Source organism: Pezoporus occidentalis, unplaced genomic scaffold (assembly GCF_034315485.1).
Source record: "Pezoporus occidentalis ecotype Australia unplaced genomic scaffold, CSIRO_AGI_Poc_V1 ctg35, whole genome shotgun sequence".
NCBI lineage: Eukaryota > Metazoa > Chordata > Aves > Psittaciformes > Psittacidae > Pezoporus > Pezoporus occidentalis.
In genome coordinates this window covers 5243526-5269712 of record NW_026915483.1, presented here as the reverse complement: position 1 = coordinate 5269712, position 26187 = coordinate 5243526, and the positions used below count along the sequence as shown (strand labels likewise).

The 26187-nt window shown below is 44.2% G+C and overlaps 1 protein-coding gene across 1 annotated transcript in view; it reads left to right on the top strand.

Annotated features, from left to right (window-relative positions):
• The window catches only part of EIF4E3 (eukaryotic translation initiation factor 4E family member 3), a 38129-nt gene that overhangs the window by 326 nt on the left and 11616 nt on the right, over window positions 1–26187 (top strand). The window contains exons 3-5 of the mRNA XM_062630192.1: window positions 13945–14200; window positions 23354–23452; window positions 25392–25451. Coding sequence (XP_062486176.1) covers window positions 13945–14200; window positions 23354–23452; window positions 25392–25451 — 415 coding nt within the window. The remainder of the gene's footprint in view (window positions 1–13944; window positions 14201–23353; window positions 23453–25391; window positions 25452–26187) is intronic.

Here is a 26187-nt window from a genome sequence, read left to right as displayed (position 1 = left end):
CTCCCTCCCTCCTTCTTCTCTATCCTTCCTTCTCCTCCTTCCCTCCGCCCTGCCTCCGCCCCCCGCGCAGCCCGGCCCCTGCGGAGCGCGGGGCTGAGTCAGGCGCGCAGCGGCGCGGGGCGGCGCGGAGGTCCCGGTGCCGCAGCGGGGCTGGGAGCGGAGCCGCCCGCAGCCGTGGTCCCCGCCCTTATCCCCCGGGGTGGGGCTGGGCGCGGAGATGGGGCTGGGAGGCAGCGGGGGCAGCGCGGGGTGTCCGGCTGCCGCGTGCGCTCGGGGAGGCAAAGCCGGTGGGGAGCTTATGGAGATGATGTGAGCGTGACACAGGGATGTATATGCCCAAATATGCGCGGGTTGGTACCTACTGCGTGTGTGTATGGACCCCGTACACCCATTCGTTAGTGATACGCCTGTATCACATTCACCAGTGTGATTTTGCTAGGTTTGCCTGGGCTAAACAACCATTTAACTTTCTTTCTCTGCATGCAGGGGACACAAGTCCAGTAGCGCCTGTTGCAGCCGAGCATCTGGGCACGCTGTCCCTTGCTGAGCAGGGAGGTTTGCAGGGGAAGGAGGTTTACAGCCAGTGTGTGTGGCAAATGTTTCAATGCTACAGCAAGGAAGAGCTGCTCCTGCAAGTCAGGAGCCTGAAGATTTGTGTCTGTTTAGGTTCCTGAGAAGGCAGAATGGGAGGGGAAGTGGCTAAACGTCTCTAACCCACATGGATGCTTCCTGTGTTTTTGTGTGTTGCAGAGGTTTACCCTCCCAGGCTTAGTTACATGGAGCCTGGCAAGTTTTTGGGAAATGGAGTTCTTAAGACCATTGGCCTGACAGCATAGAGCTTCACCTGTACTGTTGGTTCAGGTTTATAATGGGCAGTTTAATTAATGTAGGCCAGTGAGATGCAGATCCTTGTCCTCTCTCTCTCTTTGCCATCCTTGGTATGTAGGGCAAGGCCTCTCTGTGTGCCTTGTAAAGCAGGCATCACCGCACAGCCCTGCGCTCTCTGGAATGTTAATGCAATTATCTCACTGTTACTGATTTTCCTTCATGGCTTCTTGTGAAGGACACGTCTGAAATCCTTTTCGAGCATTCTATTAAAAGCCATCAGTAAATTCAGTATTATTCCAGAAATGATGGCAATTAAAGTGTCTGCATCAGTCCCAGAAGCGGATGCTCATGGAGCAGCTTTTTAGCAGATCTTGCTGGCTGGTTTCAGAAATCTTGTGGCAGGGGCCAGGCACCGACCTCAGTTGTGCCACCAGACATCCAGAGCAGCTCTGCTGAGCTCCTGGCATGTCAACAGTCATGGAACCAAACCCAGACTTTGCCCCAAATATGTGTTGAGGGCAATCTGTATTACATACAGGATTTCATTTGTCCGTGGATCTTTTGTATCTCTTGTTTATTGCTAATGTTAGGAGAGTAAAGAAATCCTAAGGGGAGGAGGGGGAAAGTGGCAGATAATTGAGTCTGCTTTTTGCATCCTACCAGTACATCTGAGCTGTTTTCAGTTGTTAGGTTTCTCATTTGCACTGAAGTTTTCCTGTGACAGAGAATTGCCCACGGGTTGTTCAGTGCTTTGTGCAATTTTCAAGGCATTTGTTACATTCATGCCATGACTTAAGAGCTGAGTGCACTGTGTCCCCTGGGCAGCCACGGCACCAGCATCAGGAGCAGTGGCTTTCTGGAGGAGCCAGAGACACCACATACCTTGCTTGCTGCCAGTGTAACACAGTACTGTGTTAACGGGCTCTCCCATGCCTGGGTGCCCGCAGCCGAAGTACTTTGCCAAGCATGAGTACAAGGATTGGTTGTCCTTAGGGGAATGTGGCTTTTCAGAGGAGCAGAGGAGACCTCATGGCCTGTGTAAGCTCTGTGATCTCTGCCATCAAGTGAGCAAAAGAGAATAACACACCTGCTTCCCTCCTCCATGCCTGCGGGTAGGGTTTCTCTTCTCCCTGAACGCTCGCCAGCGCAGCTGAGCTGGCTCAGAAGCTACTGTAATTCACTGCTATCTTGCCAGGCCAGCAGCAAATTGCTAGCTCATCTTTCTCCCACCTGTAGCGAGGGGAGAGGATGGTGTTTCATCCATCTTCCCAGGCCTGCTCCCCTGCTGGGGCTGCTATATAGCACTATAGCAGGTGTGAGGAATTTGAGGGCAGCTTCCTAGTGGAGCTGGCTGAGAGATGTGACACTAAAGGAACGGCCAAAAGGAATGGGGAAAATAAGGGGGTTAACAGCCTTCACAGGAGCAGGCTCTTCGCTTGCCAGATGCCCCCATGCAGGCATGTCTGCATCTTGGCGTGCTTCACTGGCATCTTTGCATCAGACCCGTTGGGTTTAAACAAGTTTATCACCCAGGCTTAGTCTCAGTTTGGACATTAGCACAGTGCCACATTTACAGTATTTGACTACAAAATGAGATACAGAGTATTTTGTAACCGCTCTGCTGTTGCAGAGCTGCTTGAGGAGCTCTTCCAGCCCACAGGGACTGCAGTGCCTGGGGCGGTGTCCACTGTTAAGAGGAGCAGCAGGGACTGCCCTGGCTGCCCTGACATCCCCTTCATCTGTGGTGCTGCTCCATGGCGCACAGCCGGACAAAAGGCAGGTCCATCGCAGCAGTCATGGGGAACAGGTAATTTCCAGAGATTGTAATGAGCATGTTAAGTTATTTTCCTTTCTCACCTCAATCACTTTCATAAAATGTGTTTAACGAAGAGCTGTTCTTTGCTTACAAAATGGTGCTGCACAAACTACATGGATTCCCCTGACCTTTCAGTGTGCTTTACTTGAATTGGCTGCCTCTTCATGTTCTCTGCTCGCTGCCTTAAATGGGAGAGACAGTTGAAATACAGAGTCTTACAGCAAATACTGTGGCATATTGCCTTCTTTCCACCAGTCACAGGTATTCTTCCTAAAGGCTTAGCTATTTATTATTGATGATGTTATTGGTGTTCTTCTGTCTGGGAGCTCTGTATAATGTTTCTGGAAAGAAAAGTGTCCTGTACCCATGGTACTACTGTAGTAGAAATCAGCGTTATCTGTGGTGTGACACAGGGAAGAAGTAGGAAATGTCTGGACATGCCTGAAGGACAAAGAGCCCGTCTGTGGCCTGAGACACCACGGGGAAGCAGGACAGGTGGGGAGCAGCCAGGCAAAGCAATTTTGCTGTCACAGATAATTCAGGCAAGGAAAAGTCTTCAGGCTTAGTAATCAAGGAGTTGGAAAGGTCAGTCTGGAGCAGAAAGGGATAAGAGAGGCTTGAGTCGGATGCTGGCACAAGAAAAATTTGGATCCTCCTTCCCAGCTTCCTGTAATTCCCAGACAGCTCTCCGGATTACTTCATTATTTGTGTTATCTTTGCTCCTAACAGAGTGAGTCAGGGACCAGGGTGCTACATAAGCAAAACAAAAAGCTGTACCTTTGCCAAGGGAGCTTAATACCCAACTGTGAGATGGGGGAGAGATATGAACTCTAGAGAAAGGGGGAAATGAGTGAACAGTGAAGCTGCATCATAGGGAATGGCATTGGCGTAACCGTGGCTATCACTCATCCCTGCAAAGGGAGGAGAGAGTGCAAGGAGATAATGAGGTAGGTTTGTGGGTGTTTACAAGGATCATAATACTCTGTGACAATGACGGAACAGAAAATGACACATTAAGGCAGTGTTTGGGCACCAGCTAATGTGAAAACAGTGTGAGAAGTTTTAAATCTGCAAAATTTACAGTACTACCCAAAATAACTGCTTTGCACAGGAGTCACACTTACCTCTGTAACCAGGGCACAGCCATGGTACATGCCTGTGAACTGAAAACAGATTTAAAGCAATACTGGAAGCCCCCACCCTACATCTTGCTTGCAGAGGGTCCAGATGTGAGGTAGAGATGGGTATGGGCTGGCAGAGGCCAGATCTATGTTCAGCAAAGCAGTGGTGCATTTTGGATGTGGCTTTGCTCAAGGAAATATTAGCACAGTTGTGCAAAATGTACAGATGACACCGATGAGAGTATTAATGTCACTGTTGAATCCCCATTTCCTGGGTGGCAGCAGAGGATCTGCAGACAAACAGGCAAATAGCTGCATCTATCCAGCAGAGAGGTATCTGACAGCCAGCTATCACATTTTTCAAGGGCTTATTCCTAGCTGTTTAATACTTCATACGCTCTCTTGGGGAGGGAGGAGTGAAGAGCGGAGGAGTATATTTGGCACAGTAGGGAAGTGGACTCGGGTCTTTTCCGTCCTTTAGTGCTGTACTGTTGCAGAGGGAGAGAAAGCCTCCTTCCACAGTGGTACTAATCCTCCTCCACAGCGAGCTGAACGTTTTGAACTTGAACTACTCCTCTCATTTTTCCCCCATGTGATTGTGAGTCAGGCTGAGCTTCTCTATTCTTCTCCATAATAGAGTAGGAGATTATTTTGACTGGAAATAACCAGACACAGGTATCATGGCTGTGAATGCCTCCATGCATGCCACTTGCTAAAAGTTCTCTAGCCTTCTGCAAAGGGAGCTGGTCTTTAAAGACTGCTTAATGGAGAAGGAAGAAAAGCAGAGGAGAAGAATAACTCCTTCCTGCTCACTTCTGTCACTGGCTGTGCTAAACTTAACCTGCTGAATTGTTGGCAACATGCTGCTCTTCAAAAGCAGCTCTTTGTGGAAGAGCTCCCCTGTGACACGGGATAGCCGCAGTGAGACAGGAAGTATCCCTGACACAGTGCCTTTCTACAGGAGCTTGTAGCTGCAATCCGGTCCCACAGGCAAGTCAGGAAAGTTAGGAAAAGCCATTGCTCTCAGATCTCCAGGGGAACAGATTTTCCAGCTCCTTCTCTTCCTCTCTCAGTTCACCCTCATTGGATGAGACCAGCTGCTTGGGTTGTGTTCCCACCCCTCTGCCGTGGAGGCAGTGAGCGACCAGAGGAGCGCAGTGCGAGGGGGAAGCAGATGCAGTGTAAGGTCATGTCAGGGTACATGGCTTCCTCTGCTGCCATGGCAGCTGATGCTGAGAGACACCAGGCCCTGCCAGTTTTGGCTCTTGGTGGGTACCAGCGAGGCTGGTGCAGCCCCTGAGGGCTGCGTTTTAGCTGTACGCTCTACTACTAGGAAGGCTCGATACTAAGGAGCATTTCACAAGATCAGGCTTTTTCATTTTATACATAAGTGGGATCATTTTATACGTAAGTTGCTTCAGGCTATTGAACCAGCCTGCTGCAGGCTAGCCAACCCCAGAAGTTTTATCTGTGCTGTAGCAACCTCAAGCCACTGCTGTTCTGCTTGTGCATCTAATGTCTCAGCTGCTTACTGAGAAACTAATGAGCTTTTAGAGATACATGGGTGCTATAAACTCCTTAGGCTAGGGATAAGCAGCTTATTGCCTTTAGGAGCACTGCCAGCCCTTGGCTCTGTTAGTGTGGTGCTTCTCACTCCCCAGGTTCTTCCTTAGCAGGAAGAGTTATAATGTGTTGCAATAAATAAGTGTATTCATAATTACCTGCACATGTGTGTGCTGCAGCCATCTCCATGGGCTGAGGTAAAACCTGGCAGCAGGACAAACAGGTAACAACAGGCTCTATGCACTGTCCCACACAACTGACTTCAACCCTTGCAAACTTCCTTCCTTGCACAGGGGCTGCACCATCTCATCAGTACAGGATGAATCCTCCACCCTCATTATGGTGAAATGGCCTTTGGCACCCAACAGCATATTCACCATGGACAGTGTGGGCAGCTTCAGAACAAAAGGTGGCTGTTTTGATTATGAAACAACTTATTTCCATTGCTGTGCCTTCGGATAGACTTACTGTGAATTCCTGTCTAGAAAATTCATTGGGTAAAAAAGGAAAAAAAAGGTAATGCACAACTAAAAGTTCATTTCCAGAGTCATTGTGAGAGCAGGTTTTTACTTCTTTAGCATGAATTCAGCCTTTGCTGTTCTCCACTTGCTGTCTACAACGTCTGCCATCAAAAGAAATCCTGCTGCAACTGGTCCACAGGCTGTAGTTGCTAAATGCTAGAGAGACTTCAAAGAAAATCTGCTTTGCTACTCAAAGCATCTTCATCTTTATTGGGTATTGTACTTTTTTCCCCTCTTTCATATATTACCCAGGTATAAATTAGCCCAACAGCCCTCTTTTCAGGGTATAACTGGGAACATAATTTGCTATGCAACTGTCATGTTTTTGTTAGTTGCTCTCCTTGGAGCAGTTTTGGTATTAATGTAATCTTCAGGGAGAGTTATTTGAGATGCTCAAGCACCTTCTGATACCATCTTTTCACTCGAGTAAATAGAAATCTGAAAGCTTATTTCTTTGCTGCTCTGTCATCCTTATATATTACCTTTCTTGTTGGTTTATACTTATGCACAGCTTATAGTGAAGCCAGAACTATTCTCTTATTTTGGGACTCAGTACAAATGGAGATCCCCCCCTTGCCTATGGCCCTTTCCTTCTCCATAGCTGATTGAAACAGAAGGTTGAGCAATGTAAAAACCTTCAATGTGGCTAAAGCAGTGAGATTCAACAATATCAGAGAGCCCATGAGCACTGCTTGAATGCTACATTCTCGGTTAAGTGGATGCTGTCTGTTTAGATACAGCCCTTGTCAGGGTGCTGGAGTGGGATGATGATCCAGCAGCATATTCTCATGACCGGAGGCTGGTTCAGAGGCTGGCTCAAGGCTCTGCTGCTGAAGTGGTGCAGACAGCTCAGTGCCACGCCTGGAATCCAAATTAAGCTGTCACTGGATTCATGTCCACGGGCTGAAAGTCACTAACGAACCTTTCTGTATTTAAATTACTTTTTCAACAAAGCCATTTAATTTTCAACCATAGAAATGGCACATAAAAAGGGTTTGCAGTTCAGGAGTGCTCTTGGGTCTCAACCAACTTTGTAGGAGGTTAAGTAAAGTGTAAGAACCTTTTTTTTACCATCGTACCTTATCAACTGAGCTTTTAAGGCAGGCTGATGAAAAGCAATCTATTATTTTAATAGCACTTTCTCTCTGGTAAAAGGTCTAGCTAGCTTACTGAAGCAGAGCTCAAAATAACAGATTAAAAACTGTCAGAAAAACTGTGATGTAGTTTGGAGCCCAGTGAAAATTGTGGCCAAAATCTGAGCCTGCCCAAACCATGGGTTAAGTGGCAAAAACGCCCCAAGATTCCCTTGTTCATCACGCAAGCTGTTAAGGATAACAAACAGCTTATTTGTTTGGGGTCAGGTTGGCTTTTTCTTAGTTGTGCCTTTTGTGTGAAGGGTGTTTCTTTGCGAGGATTGGGTGGTTTAATTTATTTTTATATATTTGGCCTTTTGCTCTTGTATGTTCTGTAATAATGTTCACTTCAGCAATGCAATGCTGATGAGAGAAAACCTCCTGGAGCTGTGTTAAACCTGAAGTCTTCCTACCTGGGAAGAGCAGGGTGTGGGATTTTGGGAAGATCCAACAGGATTTCACATTTTTTGTGATCTTGAATTGTTGTGGTTAGACAAAAACAAAGCTTAGGAAACAAAGAAAAGACATTGGTTATATGCATAGTACAAAAGCCTTGTAGAAAGCCTCTGTGTATCATTTGGCTGCCAATTAGATTATCTTTACAATAAGGACATGATGACTTGGAGGATTGTGGAGAGCTCATCCCTGCAATGCATGAGCCCAGGCTGGGAAACAGACCTCACCTGCCAGTTCTGAAAGGCTGTTTCCAGCTTTTCTTCTTGAAGGAGGGACTCTGCTACCAATAAAGTGGCAATTCTGAGACTGATTTCAAAGGGAGCTAAGCTGAGCTCCATGAAAAGGGAGCGCTAGCATGCAATGCTGCTTTTCTTTTTTTCTTATTAATGTGACTAATTAAATGTTTGTGTTTTTTAAGCACTAACTGTTTTTTGATGGTCGTTCAGAGACTTTGAGAAAGTCAATAATTTTGATGGAATAAGACTGTAGACTCCAGAACAAAGTCCACATGGAATCCGTGATGTTGCTAGGATACAGCTATTAGTATTTTCAGTGGCTGGGGTGTTTTTTTGGTGTGTTTTTTTTAACAGAGTCAGCCTAACCTCTCTTACAAACAGGAGGAGAATACGTGACTGATCCTGTTTACACAACGCTCCCTCAATTTACAGTAACGAAGACCAACTTGACCTATTAGTTTCAGCCACTTTTATTTCTGAGGAAGAAACACAAAGAGTAATTTTGACCTGAGCTGCAGGGAGCACGTTTGATCCGAACCTTGATGTTTGACAGCAGCGTGCAGGATTTTGTCCCTGTGGGTGATGCATCGCTGCAATCCGTCTCCCTCTAGTGGTTTACTTCCACAGGGGCCCTTGGCTCTTCTGGCTTGGACAGGTACCAGGTTTCATAATGTGATGCAGAAAGGTGGATGACCCCTATGAGCTGAACCGTAGAGCAGCACCGAGCTCATCATTTTCAAGAGATGAGCATAAAACCTATAAAATATTTTTGGTGGGTTTAATATTTTATAGTTTATTTCTTATTTACAGTATCAGTAGTAGATGAGGCTTTCCATCCCAGGCTTGCTTTGCAGTACAGGCTAAAGTGGTTTGCTTGGTGTGTAGGATGTGACTGTTGCACATTGTTTCCTTCAGCTGTATAGTGGGATGCCTGTAGAAAAAAAAGATCAGTATTTAAGCTCATGTTCCACATCAAAGCCAATGCCAGATGTGGTGCCAATACCATTCTTTTTTTTATGTAACACAGAATAGCCTTGTGGATGGTGCTATTTTGGGATCCCCATGTTTGGGGAAGTGATATCTAAGTGAAACCCTCTGCAGATATTTTACTGGGGAATAAGGAGAAGCAAGCTGTTTGGAGTTTGTTTCCAATATACAACTTAGCTTTGAGGTTTCTTGCATTTAATACCCATGACCTCATCTTTGCTGGGAATCTCTTTCTTTAACACCAAAGATAGCTCCAGTGCCTTACAAGCATGGGGAATGGGAAGGTATAAGGATGAAAGAAAAAGCCTAGTATCCAAAACTAAGTAAGGGATTCAAGACTCCTAATACCTAATGCATGGATTGAATGCTGAGGTAAGACAGTTCAGCTCCCCCAAGGTGGCTAGGTAAAGCATAAAGGTCTAATCTAAAGCATATTGAAGTCAATACATGCCTTTACTTAACTGTAAAGGGCTTTGGATGAGGCTCAGTCTTCCTTCACAAGTGATGGTAACAAGAAAGTGTGATTCTGCAGTGCATCAGGGATCCTGGAGAGACTGATGCCTTTCCAGCTAGAACACCAATCTGAGGCAGGTAGAGGACTGGTACTGCCACCTTCATATTCACATCCGGCAGAAGTCCATCCTGTGATTTGCTTTTTCATATAGCAAGGAGCTATTTGGCCATGGTTTTTCCCTTATAAACTGTAATAGAGAAAAAGCTTGGAGAAATCTAGGATTACCTGCCCCAAAAGTTAGCAAGCTCCCATTCCATTTTCACAGGCCCCCAGACCAAGAGGTTATGAGATGCCATCACCTTCCTGTGAAGCATTTTACTGTATGTTCATCAGTTACAGAGTAACTTTAAGGGCAAGGTTTTACTTTTGTTTGACTTTCACTTAATGCTCAGCTTCTCTTGGGCAATCAGGAATGTTACCCCTTGGGATATTGCTTAAAACACTTGGACACTGCTCTGTAAAAGCTGCACAGCAGTTCCCATGATAGTGATTTTGGAGCCGATTTTGTCTCTCATTTTTATTTTCTCTTTTCAGGATGAAGTTTCCACACAGTGTCCTGGCCAAAGATGATTTGTTTTTGGATTATAACTTGAGCAAGAACTATTCTATTAATTTTTTAATATAAAAAATATGCATTTGCTACTAGCATGTGGAATTAAGTTCCTGCACTTTTTAGCAGTTCCACAGCTGAAAAAGCAGACATACAAATTCAATATGCACATGGTCCTCTCTGAGGTTTGTTCTAGCATCACTCACAGACAGTTAATAGGAATCCTGTTTTTGCAAGGAGGTCATGGACACTTATGGGGTGCCCTTGAATGCATGATCTGGCTTTACTTTTATGTAATTGTATACGGTTGGGGTTTTTTAGACTTTCACAATGCGTATGTAGGAACTTTTATAGTAACGAAAGAGAAGATCCATTTGAACTGGACTTCTTTTTGTAGTAGTGATTGGTTATGTCAATTGTACAAGCTAAGGCAAGGTTCCTCTGCTTGTTCGACTTTGGCAGGCTCATGTATTTGAAGGAAGACTTCTCTGAACGGGAGGTGGCAGGAACCAGCTGTGTGAGGAGCCTCTCCTATGGAGCAATGCTTGGTTCTGTGCTGGAAACCTTCTGTCCCAGGCAGGACTGGACGCAAGCCTGAGAGGAAAACGGGTAGCGAGCCAGTTTGTTTTCAACAAAACAAAGTTATGCAATATCATTTAGTTCTGACATGTTCCCAACATGCAGCAAATGAAGAACTCACTAAATACAGTATATCTCTGGCCGTATCATTTGAATATAACTGGTTTCCATGACAACCTCCACTTAACAGCTTGGCTGATATGAAATCATTCCTAGATGAGGGAGCTTTTGCCAAAAGCATTGGGATGCAACACTTTAATATCATGTTTTAGGTTTTTAAAAAAACATTTATTTAAGCCTCTGGAAGCAAATATCGACTAAAATACCTCCATCCTCACCTCTGCTCCAGCTCTCGGTTGATCACTTTATCTTCCTGGGAACCTTTCAGAAGCAGCTCTTGTGTTACTTAATATGCTTCTGAAGTCCCAGGCAGTGTTTCAAGAGCAAGTGATCGTGACACCAGCGTTTAGTAGAGAAATTCCATTTCATGGCTGTTGGCTCAGCCTGCAAGGCAGCAGAGCAGCAGCTGGGCACAGCAGCGCAGCAGCTGGGCACAGCAGCCAAGGCTTCTGCTCCAGCCATCCCTCAAGTCCAGAAAGGTTTATGCTCCATCTACCTCTGCCTCAGAGTGAGAAAGAGGAGCTTCAGCTGGGGAAAGGTGAAGCCCAACATTTCACACAGTTCATTTTGCATCGGGAGCACTGAACTAACAAACCCAGGTTATCTATTAGATCTGTTCTAGGGCGAGGTACCTGTTGCCTCAAAAATAGCTGTGAAATGCTTCCAGGGTGGAAATGCAATATGACTGCTCATATGGTGCTTGTTCCCCTCCTCCCTCCCAGGTGCCACATTGCATTAGAATACAGCTAAAATAAGCCTAATGCTTTCCTAGTATTTCTCATGTGCGCAGGCATTGCAGTTGCCACAGTGATGGTACACAGCTGTCAGTGGCAGAAAGGATGGTCCTGATGGTTTCAAGAGTCAATCTGCCCTTTCGAAACACCCTTCCTTATATCACAGGGATTTCCTTCTCTAGCTGGGCGCAGGGGCTGTGGGAAAACCTACTGGAAGAGGCAAATAACCTTTCAGGCATATGTAATGTACCCCTTGCTGTCAAGATTTTGGGATCAGCAGGGATTATAACAGCAGGGATTAAGATCTCAAGTAAAACCATGGAAAGAGTTATGAAGTATTTATTGTTTCTTCTGGTTACAGTGTGCCTTCTTCAGCTCTAATTAGCCCCAGCATGGAGTGACTGCTGTGCCAGATTGGTACCTGAAACTGGGTGCAGGCAAGCAGTGCTAGAACACCCAGAATGGGGCAGAATGGCATTCCCCACTTCAGTCTGTTGGGGCTTTTTTCTCCCCAGTTGTTACCTGGGAAAATTTCAGCTGTTACCCATCTGAAATCAGCTGAGCTAACGACTGCTGACTCCTGCTCTCACCCACACAGCCCTACTTTATAAGGCCTTAGCAGCAAATTACTTGTTCACCTGGAGAGCTCTGCAAGTGAAAGGCTGGGAGAAGGCATAAGGAATGGAGCCAGAAGCTGCTTCTATGGTGGTGAGCTTTAAGCGACTGATCACACCTTTGCAGCATCCTGTAGCATGGGACTGTGCCATAACACTGTTTATGGTAAATCTGCTTGAGAGGGTACAGAAGCACAGGAGACAGCATCACCAGGGTTTCTGCTAAAAGCAACCTTCAAGATATATGCAAATATAAATATATATTTAATAATTAAAGTCCTATAAATATCTCTCTGAAAATGCTGATAATTTCCTGGGACTTTCATTTGATTTAGTTCAGGGTGTGCTGGCAGCGTGAGCTGGCTGAGCAGAGTCGGGATGCTGTTCTCACGATCATTTTTTCTTATGAGATCCATCTCAGGAGGCTCATTCTTGCCTCTGTGTCACGACTCCCTAGAAATCTCTGTAGGCAAAGGATGCGCTAATTTGATGCATCCTATGATTGCCCTTCCTCCACAACCAGATTAATTTACTGTTAGCTGAGATTCCCACAATGTACCTTATGCCACTGTGAAGCCTGGTGTTTACTGATGTAAATAAGAAATAAATGGAAGCTTTACATGTCTCTTATGGAATAACGATATAGGCTCTGCTGCCTGGTACTGTGTCTCAGAGGTGAGGGGGTTGTACTTCTATTTTGCTCTTTGCAGCTCGGGCTGTTTATAACAGAATAATCTGTTTTCAACCTCAGCTATAATGATTTAAATGCTGAGCAGCTCTCTAATAATGGAATCTGGAGGTTTTCACTCAAGTGTGTGGTTCCCATCAGAGGCAGGTGCTGGATTCAAAGTTAGTTTTTTTACTACAGTCTGGTGTGTTTGGCCTTATATATTAGGTATGGAGGCTGTCCATCACAGAGGCAAGATGTGGCCCTTTAGGGTTATAAGAAATTAGCACTCTCCTCCTCTCTTCTCCAGCCCTTCTGAGAAAATCTGTGCCTACATACCGCAACCGATTGTGATTTCTTTTTTTTTCCAGGATTAGTATTTTTGGTGGCCTCACCATCAAAATAGAGAGAAAAGTCTTGGAGTGGGCATACCAATGAGTTTTTAGATTCCAAGCTCTCCCAAATTATCTTGCCTTCTATTTAAAGAGGAGTAAATTAAATTGCAAGAGATGGCACAACTGGTTTTCCAGATCTTATTTAATTTGGTTTAGCAGTTAGCATTTTCCATCTGCACAACATAATGATTAACTTTTTTTGTTTCTTCATTGTCACTGTACAGGCTGCTTTTTATGGCTGATCTCTGGCCTTTCCTACTGTTACAGCTTTCTCTCTTTAAAGCAGTGTGTCTTTATTGATTTTTTTCTTTTAGGATGAAGTATGTACAAAACTATTAATCCTGCTAAATGTGCTTGCAAGGAAACCCATGTGATTCACGGCCTTTGATCCTGCTATCACTTATGTGGGTGTTTAACTTTACTACTGTTTATAGTCCCACTGGGGAGAATCTTAATTTAAAAAATACTATCATAAAAATAACGTGAGGTTTTTCGCGCATGTCCATGCTGGGTTATGAGGGGCATCTCCCTATAAAACCAAGCATGTAAATTAAATCGGCTGCAAAGAAGAAGATAGATAAATTATCTCCCCAAGTCTGGAAAGGTTCATGGTTACGTTATTGTTCCCATCCATGCTCAGTGTGTATGGTATTCATTCCTTCACTTTGTGAATGTGCAAGGATTTTGTGTCCCAAAACTTGGATTTTTAGAGAGATATAGTTTGCTGGTCAGCATTGCCAAGCCAAACTGTGCACGAAGGACACTGTCTTCAGAAAGGCAGCCCCAGAGGTTGGTTTGGTCTCTGGTGTGATCTGTGTATGTGCAGTGCAGGGGCTGCTAGCAGTGCATGGTGTGCAGGATGCTGGCACTGGGCACCCTGCCCAGCCAGACACCTTATGGCCCTGGGTTCTCGGAAGAGTCTAACAAAGCGGATCAACACTTCCACTCCTCTGTGCCCCGATGTGGCTGGGGGTGAGCACATGGGCCTGGGTAAGTGCCCCTTTCTGGAGCCACCCATGCCCTCGGATGGGCCTTGGCCATGTCCACTGCTGTCACCATCAGCGTGGCTCCGTCCACACCACCCATCCTTCTGTCCTTGCGCCTCTCCAGTGGCCTCTGGTCCCTCCGGCTGTGTCCCTGCCCTACCCCGAGTCCCCGAGCCCTGCTCACCCCCCTCCATCGTCCCGCCCCTCGCCCGGCTCCTCATCCCCAACCTCCCCCGCCGCGTCCTTTGTCCCCTCCCCGCGTCCCGGCCCGCCTCTCGCCCCCCGCCCGGCCGGGGAGCCGGCGCTCAGCCCCCCCCAGCGGGAGGCGGCGGGCGGCCGAGGCTGCCGCTCCACTCGCCATGGACCTTCTGGCTGGAGGAGTGAGTGGGGTCGGGGGGGGGGGCGGGCGCGGGCAGGGGGGGGGTCTTACGGAGGGGAACCCCCAAAACCCGTCTGTGGGAAGCTTTGACGGGCTCTCCTGTGGGACACCGGCAGATGATGTTGCGCTGCGAGTGGGAAAAGCGGCCGTGAAACGGAGCCAGGCGGTGTTCCTTCCTTCCCATCGGGGGGGAGCCTCAGCGTTTTCCGGGGGGTAGTGAATGAAGCGTGTTTGGGAAACGCTTTCGGGTTTGTAGTTGAACGGGTGAGCGCTGATTAGGGAACTTCAGTGCCCGTTTAAACGCTGAATTTAGAGGTGATGCTTCGAGCCCTGCGGACAGGAGGCTGGACGCTCTGGTGCGTTCCCCAGACGGATCGAGGTCCCCCTGTAATGCTTTAACAGCAAGGTTTGGCTCCTGTAGACGATGAGATCTTTAAATCTGATGTGATCTGGTTTTAAGGATTAACTAGGATTTGTTAATGAACGGCAGTGTTCACACTGCGTTTCACATGCTTGAAGTTCCACTCTCTAATGGTCACGGGAAGGTGGTGCAGAGGGAACTCATCCCGAGGTGCCTGCAACTAGGTACAGGGTGAAAGCACCGAAGTCAGAACTGAAATAGAAGTTTTAAACCCTGAATCTGATATTGTTTTTCTGGGGTGTGTTTTTTGACTTCTTGGTTTTCACCTTCTACAACTCCTTTTTCTCAATTTTCAGTTGTATTTCTCTTCTCCTCCCACTCCAGAAGGAGTTTTCTCCTTTTCAGCCTTTCTGTGGCTGAACATATTGTCTGGTACTACTGGTAAAATTCTCCTTTGTTTTGGAGTTTTGAGTTGGTTTGTTTGTTTGTTTTGTAACTTTTCAACGTCACACACACAGTGTGTGGAGACATGCAGGTTCATGACTCTACAGAGTCCCACAGAAGTGGCTGTGACATTTATCGGTGTGCCCACTGAGGTTCGATGGTGGGATCGTTGCTTAGACTTGGATAGGCTGGACTTGCCACAGAACGCAAGTGTAGCCACTTTTTAAACTTACTTTAGCCACTCCTAGTGTGGAGCAGTGATGTTTCCTAATGAGCTGGTATTGATTTTTTGACTGCTACTACATTTTACCCTTTACTTGGACTGAAAAGCAGGGAGAAATGATGCTTAAGGATAAACAGACACTGAGATGGATACATAATCTGCTTCTATTAAATTACTGTGAGAGATCCATGACATACATTTTAATATCTCCAAAATGTATCTTTTCATGAAGTCACACTGTTAAAATAAATACCCATCAGCTGAATGGTACTTTCTATAACAACTAGGGATATGCCACCAATTATTCCCTTGGGGTTCATGACCTTGCTTTTATCATGGAGTCACTCAATACATGTCCTGCTTTAGAAGTAAATGCCTTTGGTTTATCTGCAGCAGCACTTGTTTCTGTGAGTGCCTGGGCACTCAGAGGAGGCTGGGATCCTGGGACCAGGTTCAGGTTCATTGCCATTATTTCACATGTCATGGAGTGTGTGCACTTCCCGTAAGTGCTGAGCCTTTCTCGGTATGTGTCTGAAATAGCAGCCATCTGATACCACTCTTTTGTATCTTGCCCCATATATATATGCTTTAGGAAAGTGAGCATGATGAAAGTGTTTGGGGGAATCTTATTCACCAGTTTGACAAATAAGATCCCATCTATGATCTTCGAATGCTTATGGGTCAGCAGCTTCATAGAAGAGAAGCTGTCAGGTGTTTTTCTCTTAGGAGAAACAAGATTTCCCTTTAAACTGTTAAAATGTTATAAGGTCATATGCTAAAAGCTGTGAAACCAGGAGTTTAGATCTGCTGTTTCGTTTGTCCACGTTTTCAAGTTCATACCTACATGTCTCATCTGTAGTACTTCTGCATGCTGTGATGCTATGGGGCATGGGGAATTTCAGTAAGTCTTGTAGATGCCTCTGGTGCCACCTTGGGAAGCTGATTCATGTTGGTGGCGCTTCATGCTTGTGTTTATCTTGGTGAGGCTCTGGATTGGTGCTGGGTCCTGTTTACAGCAGCCTCTAGCTTTGAAAGTAAAGATTGGCTTTCCAGTTCTTGCTACACTTCATAGTCTTTTAATTTTATTACAACAGTGACAACGTGCATCCCTGAATATAAACAAATTAGAAACAAGGAAGGGTTACAGAGCTGGTCGCTTATATCCACGTGGTGTAGCACATTCAACACAGGGATTGCACAGAAGTCAAGTGAAATGGCCATCAAAGGCTGGGATGTCCTGAATAACAAGCCATGTTAAGCACTTGAAACCATCCCGTAATGGGATTTAGGGTTGTGGATCTGGGTGCAATCTTTGTGTAAATACAAAGCTGTGAAGCTGATTATGCTTTTTGATGTAATTTAGCATGGGTATTGTATGCCAGTTTATGTTTACTGCTACACCAAGTAAGCCTTTCCCTACCAAAATATCAGAGGAAGCATACTAGCACTAGTAGCTGCTTGATTTTTCAGCCTCATGACAAGAAGCTGGAGGTTTTGCCAGTAGTAACAGCTTTCAATTCAATGTGTGTGCACGCACATGCAGTGATGAAGATGTTGCATACCCTTGCAAAAAGCCATCCCTTGAAGATCTAACTGCATTTGAGCTGACAGTGTTGCTGACAGACTGTTTTCAGTCAACAGCAAGGAAAATACCAGCACCCTTGTATACAGATCAGTGCTGTCAGAAATTGAGCACACATCACACAACAGCCTAGTATGGAAGTCTCGTTTCTAGCTAAACTTCGTCACACAGGGCAGATTGCCTTACAGGATTGTGGCCTGCCTTCTTGTCTGCTTTTGAACAGTGCTTTGTAGGTGTCATTTGTTTCTATTGCAAGAATAGTTTCACTCTTCTGTATTCTGTGAGGGTAAGAATATGCTTATAGTCAAATATGGTAGTAATAATGTTATTAGTCTACTCCAGGAAAGTGAAATGATCCTTACATAAATGTTTTATCCTTATGTGCTTTTTTTTTTCCCCTCTGTGTGTTGTACTGGAGTTCCATATAAATAAAGTTTAATAGATACATTCTGATGACTGAAACATTTTCATAATAATTGTGAATCTTCATAACAGAACACATCAGATATTTGAAACTAAGCTTAATTTCCCTTCTTCTGTATAGCAAAATCTTATTTATCTAGGATCATCTATTTCATCTATTAAAGCTTACGAGTAGGTGGCTTACAATGAAAAATGATGGTTAATATTATAAGAACGTTCAACCCGTTAAGTGCATTTTGACAAGCTCTGATGGCATGAAATCAGTCTTTGTACTCAGAATGGATTACCAGATTTATTTAGTTGCCACTGCATGGTTTTGAGTTTATGCTTTGTAAGTAAATATTTTGCTTATTTATACCAAAAGCAGTTGCTGCTAAGTACTTACAGGGGTGTTCTCAGAAGTTCTTGGCAGGTTTTAAAGCTCCCGCTAAAGCTATGATGAGATTCCCACTGGGAAACACAGGCCAGTGTGAGCACACATGAAAAAACTTCTGTTTCCCTGGGAAGAATTAAGGATAGGAGAGCTGCAACTCAGCATCAGACATTAACATAAGCATAACCACCTGGAGGTTTATTCATGGGTAAAACAATGGAATTTATCTCTGTATCCTTTGTTCTTTATTGGTGCTGGAATAATGGAATAGTGAAGCAAGCTTGCATTAGGATTCAGTTTGCCTAGGTTATTCCTGCTTCCATGTTCCACTTTTAATGATACCCATGCAGTTTACCATGAGATGCTGTGTAGTGGGCCTGGCATGATTAGGCAACTTGATTGTTCCTGACGTTGCAGTAAAATTTTTCCCGTAAGGATTCAGAAGATGCAGGAAAGTGGCATCCCAGGGCACAGAGCAGGCAGCCCAGGGGGACAGTTTCAAGTGTCAGTTTTTGCAGGGTTCTTGTTTTGGAGTAGAATGTGTTGTAAAGTACACAACCATCTACTCCTACCTTATAGTGTGTTTGCTAGAAGAGTTACAGAAGTAGGAATTTCTACAGATTCCTTCACTTGGAAGTCATCTGACATTTCCACTGACTTAATTTAAACTTACTCTGTGTACTCAGTAAAAAGTAAAATCACAATTTCATGGGTTTCAAGGCATGAAATGGTTGTCATCTGTGCAGATCTGAGTTTATGGGTGGCTATTGCAAAACCACTGTGGTTTAGATTTGTCAGCTTTTCCCTTCTGTCTGTGATGAGAATACTGCCTTTGCTTTATAATCATGCATTAAACCAATTTTTTTCAGGTGTAAGTTCTGCAGCAAATGATCCTGAACTTTTCAGTTGCTGCATATAATAGTTTTTTCATTCACAGTCCTTTCAATAGGGTTTTTAGTTTAGCTGGTTTAATAAAAAGGTTTTGGGGTTCATGCTCATACCCGTAAATTATTGATGCTTTCCAGAGCTGGATGAAAGGCTGAAATAATGCCGTGTAATCTTGTGCGCATGGAGCACTTGCCAGGCAAGTGACTAGAAATTAATGGTCACTCACCTTAACTTTTAAAAAGATAACTTGCTGTTTGGATGGTGTTTTCTGCCAGCCGATCACATTTCTCTGATCCGTTTCTCTGGAAAACGTTATTTGCAACTATCAAAATTAACCATTTTATGACCTCAGAGTGGAATATTCTCTGCTCTCGTGAGACCTCACCTGGAGTATTGTGTACAGTTCTGGTGTCCTCAACATAAAAAAGGACATGGAACTGTTGGAACAAGTCCAGAGGAGGGCCACGAGGATGATCAGGGGACTGGAGCACCTCCTGTATGAAGATAGGCTGAGGAAGTTGGGGCTGTTCAGCCTGGAGAAGAGAAGGCTGCGTGGAGACCTCATAGCAGCCTTCCAGTATCTGAACGGGGCCTATAAGGATGCTGGGGAGGGACTCTTCATTAGGGACTGTAGTGATAGGACAAGGGGTAATGGGTTAAAACTTAAACAGGGGAAGTTTACATTGGATATAAGGAAGAAATTCAGGAAAGAATTTCTTCAGGAAAGAAATTACAGGAAAGTAATGGTGGTGAGGCACTGAAATGGGTTGCCCAGGGAAGTTGTGAATGCTCCGTCCCTGGCGTTGTTCAAGGCCAGGTTGGACAGAGCCTTGGGTGAGATGGTTTAGGGTGAGGTGTCCCTGCCCACGGCAGAGGGGTTGGAACTGGATGATCTTAAGGTCCTTTCCAACCCAAACTATTCTATGATTCTGACTGTCTTAGGTGCTCTTTCAAATGGCACTGAATTTTCTGGATGGCTATCATGATTGTCTAGATAACCTTTGAAGGCTCTCCTTAAAGAATAGATTTTAATCTTGTTTTGACTAGAATTTACTATTGAAGCATCTCAGTGGCAGTATCAGTGCGAGTATAGAGAGCAGCAGTACTGCATGTTGTACAATAATGTTAAGCCTGTGTGCATTGGTCACTTCTACGTTAGCAAACTGGCAGTAGTACCTAAGAGAAGTAATTTCTTGGACAGCGCTGCGAGACAACAAGAGGCAAAGTTATCTCAGGCTTTGCCTGCTTGTGTTCTATTATACATGAAACAGTAGGAGAGGTGCTACTTCTGTCAGCAACAAGGAAAAAACAAGGGTAGTTTGATGCAAATCCTCCACTCCTGACTGACAAACACAGTTAAATCACCTGGTAAGGTTTAAATCTGTTTTAACTTACTACTACTTTTTTGTGTGTGCATTCAAAAGCCATCTGCTTTCTGTTAAATAATGTGAATTTCTGTTTGTTCTTTAATGCTGAGTGTGGAGCGTAAAGAAAACAAACAACAACAAACAAAGCAAAGCACCAAAAAAGACCCAACCCCAACCCTTACTATGTTAATTCCTCCTGAACACATTGATCAATGTTCTTGTGGTGGCTGTTTTCAAGTTACCAGTTTTTCCACAGGAGTTTTCATAGTTCACGAGCCACAGGACTTGAACTTGAGCCCCAGATTTCTTGAGGGGTTTCTGCTTGTTTTGATGACCTCTAGTTAAAGTGATCTTTGAGGTTTGGACATGTGATGCTTTTCTCATCAGTTCCGTTGTTGCAATGTACTCATATCTAGTGATAAACAGGCAAGTAGTAAAGTCTGTGTCTGTTCTATACTAAAAAACTTGGGAGGGATTTCTCTGCTGGTTTCGTATGTCTTTTTAAAGTAACTTGTTTTGATAGGGGCCTCCAAAAAACCTTGGAGCTGATATTGAGGTTTTGAAGATTGGTTTCAGTAGTTTTGCGTATTAAATGTCTTCCTTTACAGGAATATCTCGTTCTTGTGCTAAAGCCCAAATTATATCTCTAGCAACTGAGAGGAACTTCTAGTTTTTTGCTGGGCACACTTCATGCTGATCAGATGTATCAGGGCAAACAGCCTCCCATGAGGAGGGTTACTGAGATCTAGTTTTCTCTCAGTTTCTTCAGCGGGTCCCTGAGCAACAACTGTGTTTTCTTCTGTTTCCTCACCTCTGCTCTGTTGCCTCTGTTTCCAGGTTTAGTCACTTTACACCTTTTTGTTTCCTCTTCTGAGGTGCAATGGGAGGTTGCTTTGCCTTTGATATTCCTCTTTCCTTAGAAATCCTAGTTTGGCTTCAGGGGATTGGGGGGGGGGGCGGGGAATGTTTCCAGTTTTAACAAACTGCCTTAGCAATTTTTACCTCATTTCCCCCCAAATTGTGCCTGTGGGGGCACGTGCTGGGAATTGTAAAAAGGGGTGTTATGGTGTGCTATTACTGGGAATTGTGAAATAGGTGTTACGATGTGCTGTTAGTGTGATGACAGGAGCCAGTGAGGTCTCTGCATGTGGATGCACCATCCCATGTCTCATGCACTGAAAAGTTGTGATGATGGTTAGAAATAGAATCATTTACATTGGAAAAGACCTTTAAGATGATGGGGTGCAGTTGGTACTGTATGTGCGCAAAGGAGCCAGTTCTGGATGGGGAACTGGGAGTAATCAGTGTGCGGGTGAGTTAGAGAAGCTAAACCGTGCCTGGCATATGTCAGTGTAACCCTAAGGGCTGGTAATGGACCCAGCCCAAGTATAATCAGGCAATGAAGAAGGTAAGATTTTGTAATGGGCTATGCTTGTGAAAGCTGGAAAATCTTGAGTCTGGCAAAACAATGTTTTCTTATTAAGCTCATAGACCTTGAGGAGCGGTGGAAGACTGATAAATGAACCATCTGCATCAGAAGAAGAGTAACAACTAACTTCAGACAGATTAGAAAGGAACACAGGTTGAGAAATACGGAAGTAAGTTTGAAAAGCCTAGCAAAACAGAAGATAACTGTGTCCCTGAAGGAAATTGTTTCGTTACAATACAAAAATCACACCCACTGAGATAAGAGATCCTTGGCTGCAGAGGAACTTATGGTAAATGAAATTGCTCACTGGATGATAGGGGGATGTTACTAAACTCTGAGCAGAGGCTAGCATCCACACCTGAGTAAGGTGAGTGTGCGAGCTTTGTGGAACTGCCACCCAGCAGCCAGCTTTGCGCTGGTATGAAATGAACAGTAACTCGACTCTGCGTGAGACCGCCGTATGGCACACCAGGTGAGCGATCCCACTTGCGGGACACCGCAGGGACCTCCCGGCTTTGTGGGAAGAGCCGGCCGCGGGCAAGGCCTGGCGAAATGGGTGCTGGGGCTGCAAGAGCTGCCTGTGCCCTCGGAGGTCCTCCGCAGCATCGAGCGGTGTCCGGCGGGACCGGGCCCGAGTACCGCACGTGTCCCACCGCGGGCACCGGCGGAGCCGGGTCCTGACCCCACGGACCGAGGCGCTAAGGAAAGGCCCGGCGCCCCTCCCATCGCCGGCGGCGCGCCTCTGCCACCTAGCGGCCAACGAGGGGAGCAGCGTGGCTGAAGGGAGCGCCGCGGTTCCGCGCACTGGCGCCGCTGCAAGGCTTGGCTCTGAAAGCGAAGAGCGCCTTTGAGCGGTCAGCGTGCCGGCCGGTTGTGTTCGATTTTGGCTGAAAAACAACCAAAAAGCCTTCAAACTGCAGCCCTGGTTTAGGACACAAGTGCTCTCAAGTATATCCACAGCCATCTGCCAGCATAGCTCTGCTCCTTCTACTGTCAGTAGCTTTAGGGTTTGGGCACACCACCAGGGGAGAGTAAGATGAAAGATGGATCGGGTGTTTCACACCAATGCTTTTATATTCTTAATCCTTCTCTTCTCGTGACTGGATGATGGTAATGGCTGGTAGGCACATAATGTTGCAATCTTTGTTTTTAGAGTTGTGCTAAAGATTATTAGATAATAGTTAATGAGCTGTGCTAATGCTTAATATTGCATCACTGCTGATTGATGCAACATAAATCTTTACAAATCCCTTCTTACTTCCAGCTGTTGGATAAAGAAGAAAGGAGAGCGGGATATTTTCAGTCATCCTTCCCTGTTGCTCACCACTGCTTTTGGGTACCTTTTATCCACCCTGAACATGCATGACAGCTTCTGCTCTCACTAGCAGAAATGCTGGGAAGTTATCCGATGGTTCCTGGTAACTCGGATCTTCTAATTTCTCCTCTGTTCCTGTATTAATATGTGCATCTCAGGTTCTTTGCATCTGGTTAAAACTTTTCACTGTGATCTAGGCTAAGCAGTTGGATTGCTGGTTAGGCATTTAGTTCCACAGGGTTATTTTTATGGTGCAATATTCTGTGGTGTTTTTGTAACTCAAGATAATCATAATGAAGTTTAGACTAGTCTTAGGTGAAGCAAGGTGAGTATTTAAGTATATATTTTAGATATATCTACTTATATACAGTGTATATATATATAAATATGCATATGTATACAGTAGATAAAACTAAAAGTTTTATGTATTGGTTTGTTCTGACATACTCTATGTAACTGATTTTGATTCTTTTTTCTCTCTATTCCTAAGGACTTTGATGCTAAAGTAACCCAGTTCAGCTGCTTTCCTTCTTAGTACCTCTGCCTTATGCAGAATTGTCATCTAAAAGAGCAAAAAAAAAGCAGAAGTAAAATTGCAAGTTCTTTTCAGAGCATTTTATTATAACATAGAAGGTGCCAGTTCTCTAGGAGCAGGATATGTAATAGTTTTAGAGAAAATGAACAAAGAAGTAAATCCACGTGAAACTTACTCTCTTGTATTAATGCAACTAGTTTTTTTTCTTTTTAAGGATTTCTGGAGTGTCTACAACAACCTTCCTCCTGTGACAAATTTGCCTCCAATATGCAGTTACCATTTAATGCAAGGTGAAGGACAGACCCTTTGGTATGTATGTGTTATCATGAGACGCTTCTGGGCATGGGCAGTGAGAAATCCTAAAGTGGTAGAAGGAGATAGGCGTGGGACAGGAGCATCTTGTTTCTGTTGCCTGCAAACACCTGAACTTAAGAGACCTATGAAAGAAGTATCCTAGGGATCTCGTTAAGCTTAGAAGTGACATGTACTGAAGAGTCCTTATTAAAAACACAGGCTGTAATTTAATTGTCCACCCCTGAACACATATGTAAGAAAGAAGTGAAATGATGAGAGAACTGCTAAGCTAAAATACGACTGAATTTCAGTTCAGGAATACACAGAATGTTGTTTCTATCTGAATTATTTTTAACTCACTTTTTTTTTTCTTTCCACTGAAGCTGATGTAAGAATGATGCAAATGACTGACGGTCCTTACCTCTTCTTCACCTGTGCAAAATTATGCTTCATAAGCATGTAAATGCACATATACCTTGGATTAAAATTAATTTAAGGCATTATGAAGTGATTCATTGCAGCAAATTCCCACTTGATTGTAGGGTAGTAATGGAATAAAGTATAAATAATTAATGTTTTCCTTCCAGAAGCTGAGTTTTGCATACCTTCTTCCTGGTGCGGTTCTGTCCCATCTCAATGAGAGAGCTAAGCGCTTTCTGAAGAGTTTTGCTCAAGATTAGAGTTCTTGATCGTTTTATGTCTAACTGCGTGGTGGCTTAATACAGGACGGTTTCTGTCCTGATCTACTGAAGAATAAATTTCTAGAACTGTGACTGGTCAGGATAGCTAAACTGGGTTTGGAAAAGTGTTAGTGTCTGTATAAATCAAGCGGACCGTTCTGTGCAGGTCTCCCCGTCTTTGTAAGGAGGGGTGAGAGCACTTCTGGGTTTTGTTTTGTTGGTTTTGCTATTTTTAGTTTTCGTTTGTTGAGTGAGTATGAGAGGTGTGAAATGTGAAGATTACTTCTGAAAATGATACACCCGTTTTGAAACTGGCAAAGTAATTTTGTATTTTAGGAAAGAGATTACAAGAGATTGATCTCATCTGTAACCCAGTAACTCTTCTGCGATTGCTGCCAGGAAGCTGTTCTCAGATTACACTTACAGTATCCTGGTTAATTGCAGCATTGTTCTTTAAATTACATTAAATGAAAACAAAGTCTGAAGAAAGAATTGAGGACTGCAGAGTTTTGAGGATGTTACACCCCCCCCCCCCTTTCCCCAGTGTTTGTCTGGATTGGTAGGAGACCATTGGTCCTGAGCAGTCTCTATAGGCTTCATGCTGGGTTTAGGTATTCCAAAGATAAATTTTAGGAAATTCCTTTAACTTTACTTTGCACATTTTTAACAGGAAACAAGAAGCCCTGGTTTAAAATCTTATAAAAAGAATTGTGACAGAATAAACTTGAGAAGCTCACAGGTTTGTATGTTGTGCCTTTGTCATGACAAGGCAGATTCATAGTTATGTCTGCCCTGACCCTGGATAGCTTCAGTCTTTTTTATCTTATAATAAGGGCAATTAATTTCTAGCTGTCACACAACTGAAGAGTGCTCATGTTCTTTGTTAAATTGGGTAAGCTTGAGAGTAATAAGCTGCTGTTGTAAAAATATGTCAGAGTTTTTCCAAAATAAAAGGTTACCATAGTAAAACATGAAATAGTTTTGTGGCTCGTTCCCATGCAATATGCAGCCACTTCAAAGGTGTTCTGTAGTCAGGGAAAATGTAAGTATTTTCCAACACACACAATTTGGGAAAGGGATTAGCTGTTGAGAGATAGACTTCATACGAACAATGGAAGACTTACCTCTGATGTCAGAAGTAATAGCTTGAGTCATGCTACCTGGAGTTAGTAATTGCATTTCCGATGGGATTTTTCTGGGAAAATGAAATCCCAGACGTAGGGTTATGTAGATGTGAATTTGAATGCTTACTTTCACTGATCTGTTTCCCATAACCAGGGAGAGGAAAGCAATGCCAAAGGAGGTATATGGACAATGAAGGTCCCTAAAGAAAGTACAGTATGTTATACTGACTTTTTACTTAGACTTTGTTTAGTAAGGGGGTTTCTTTTAAACACATCTGATACAGTTGTTGTAAAGCTTCTTAGTTCTGACATCACCCAACAACTGAACACTGTTTTAAGGTCTATAACCTTTTATGTTAAGACAAGCGAGCAGAATGTTGGTGTGTTATAAAGCAAATGAAAGCTGTGGTGTTATACTCCATCTCAAGTGTTTTTTTTATAATCACCTGGCATAAACTTTATAATTTTATAGTTTTCATAACTGCTTTCTTACAGGCATGCAAAGAAAAGTAGAACCATCTTTTCCTGCTAATATTATATGCTAAGTTATAGCCAGAACCTCAGTAACGCTCTTCAAAAGTCTGCACACAGAGTCTAGCACAACTTCTGGAGTTTCACTGAAATGCTCCTAAACTCTGTCAAACTCAGTAAGACTATTTCTGCTTGGCATGGCTTGTTTGCCCCTCTGTATGGCTGTGAGTAGCGCCGTGACTTTCTGTAGTCAAACGTGGACCAAGATGGTGTTTCCACTGATAGCTCATCCCATCTCATAGCTTGATCCCACTGGAAGGGGAAGATATTACTCATTCTTTCCTAACTCCTTTTGCACTGGCTCTGGTACTTATCAGACTGTTTTGTGAGCCAGCTTAATGCACTCTGATATCACAAAAAGTATCCTATTTACTATTTTAAGTTGAATATATGGCCAGGAGAGGGCTTGTTGGTGGGCA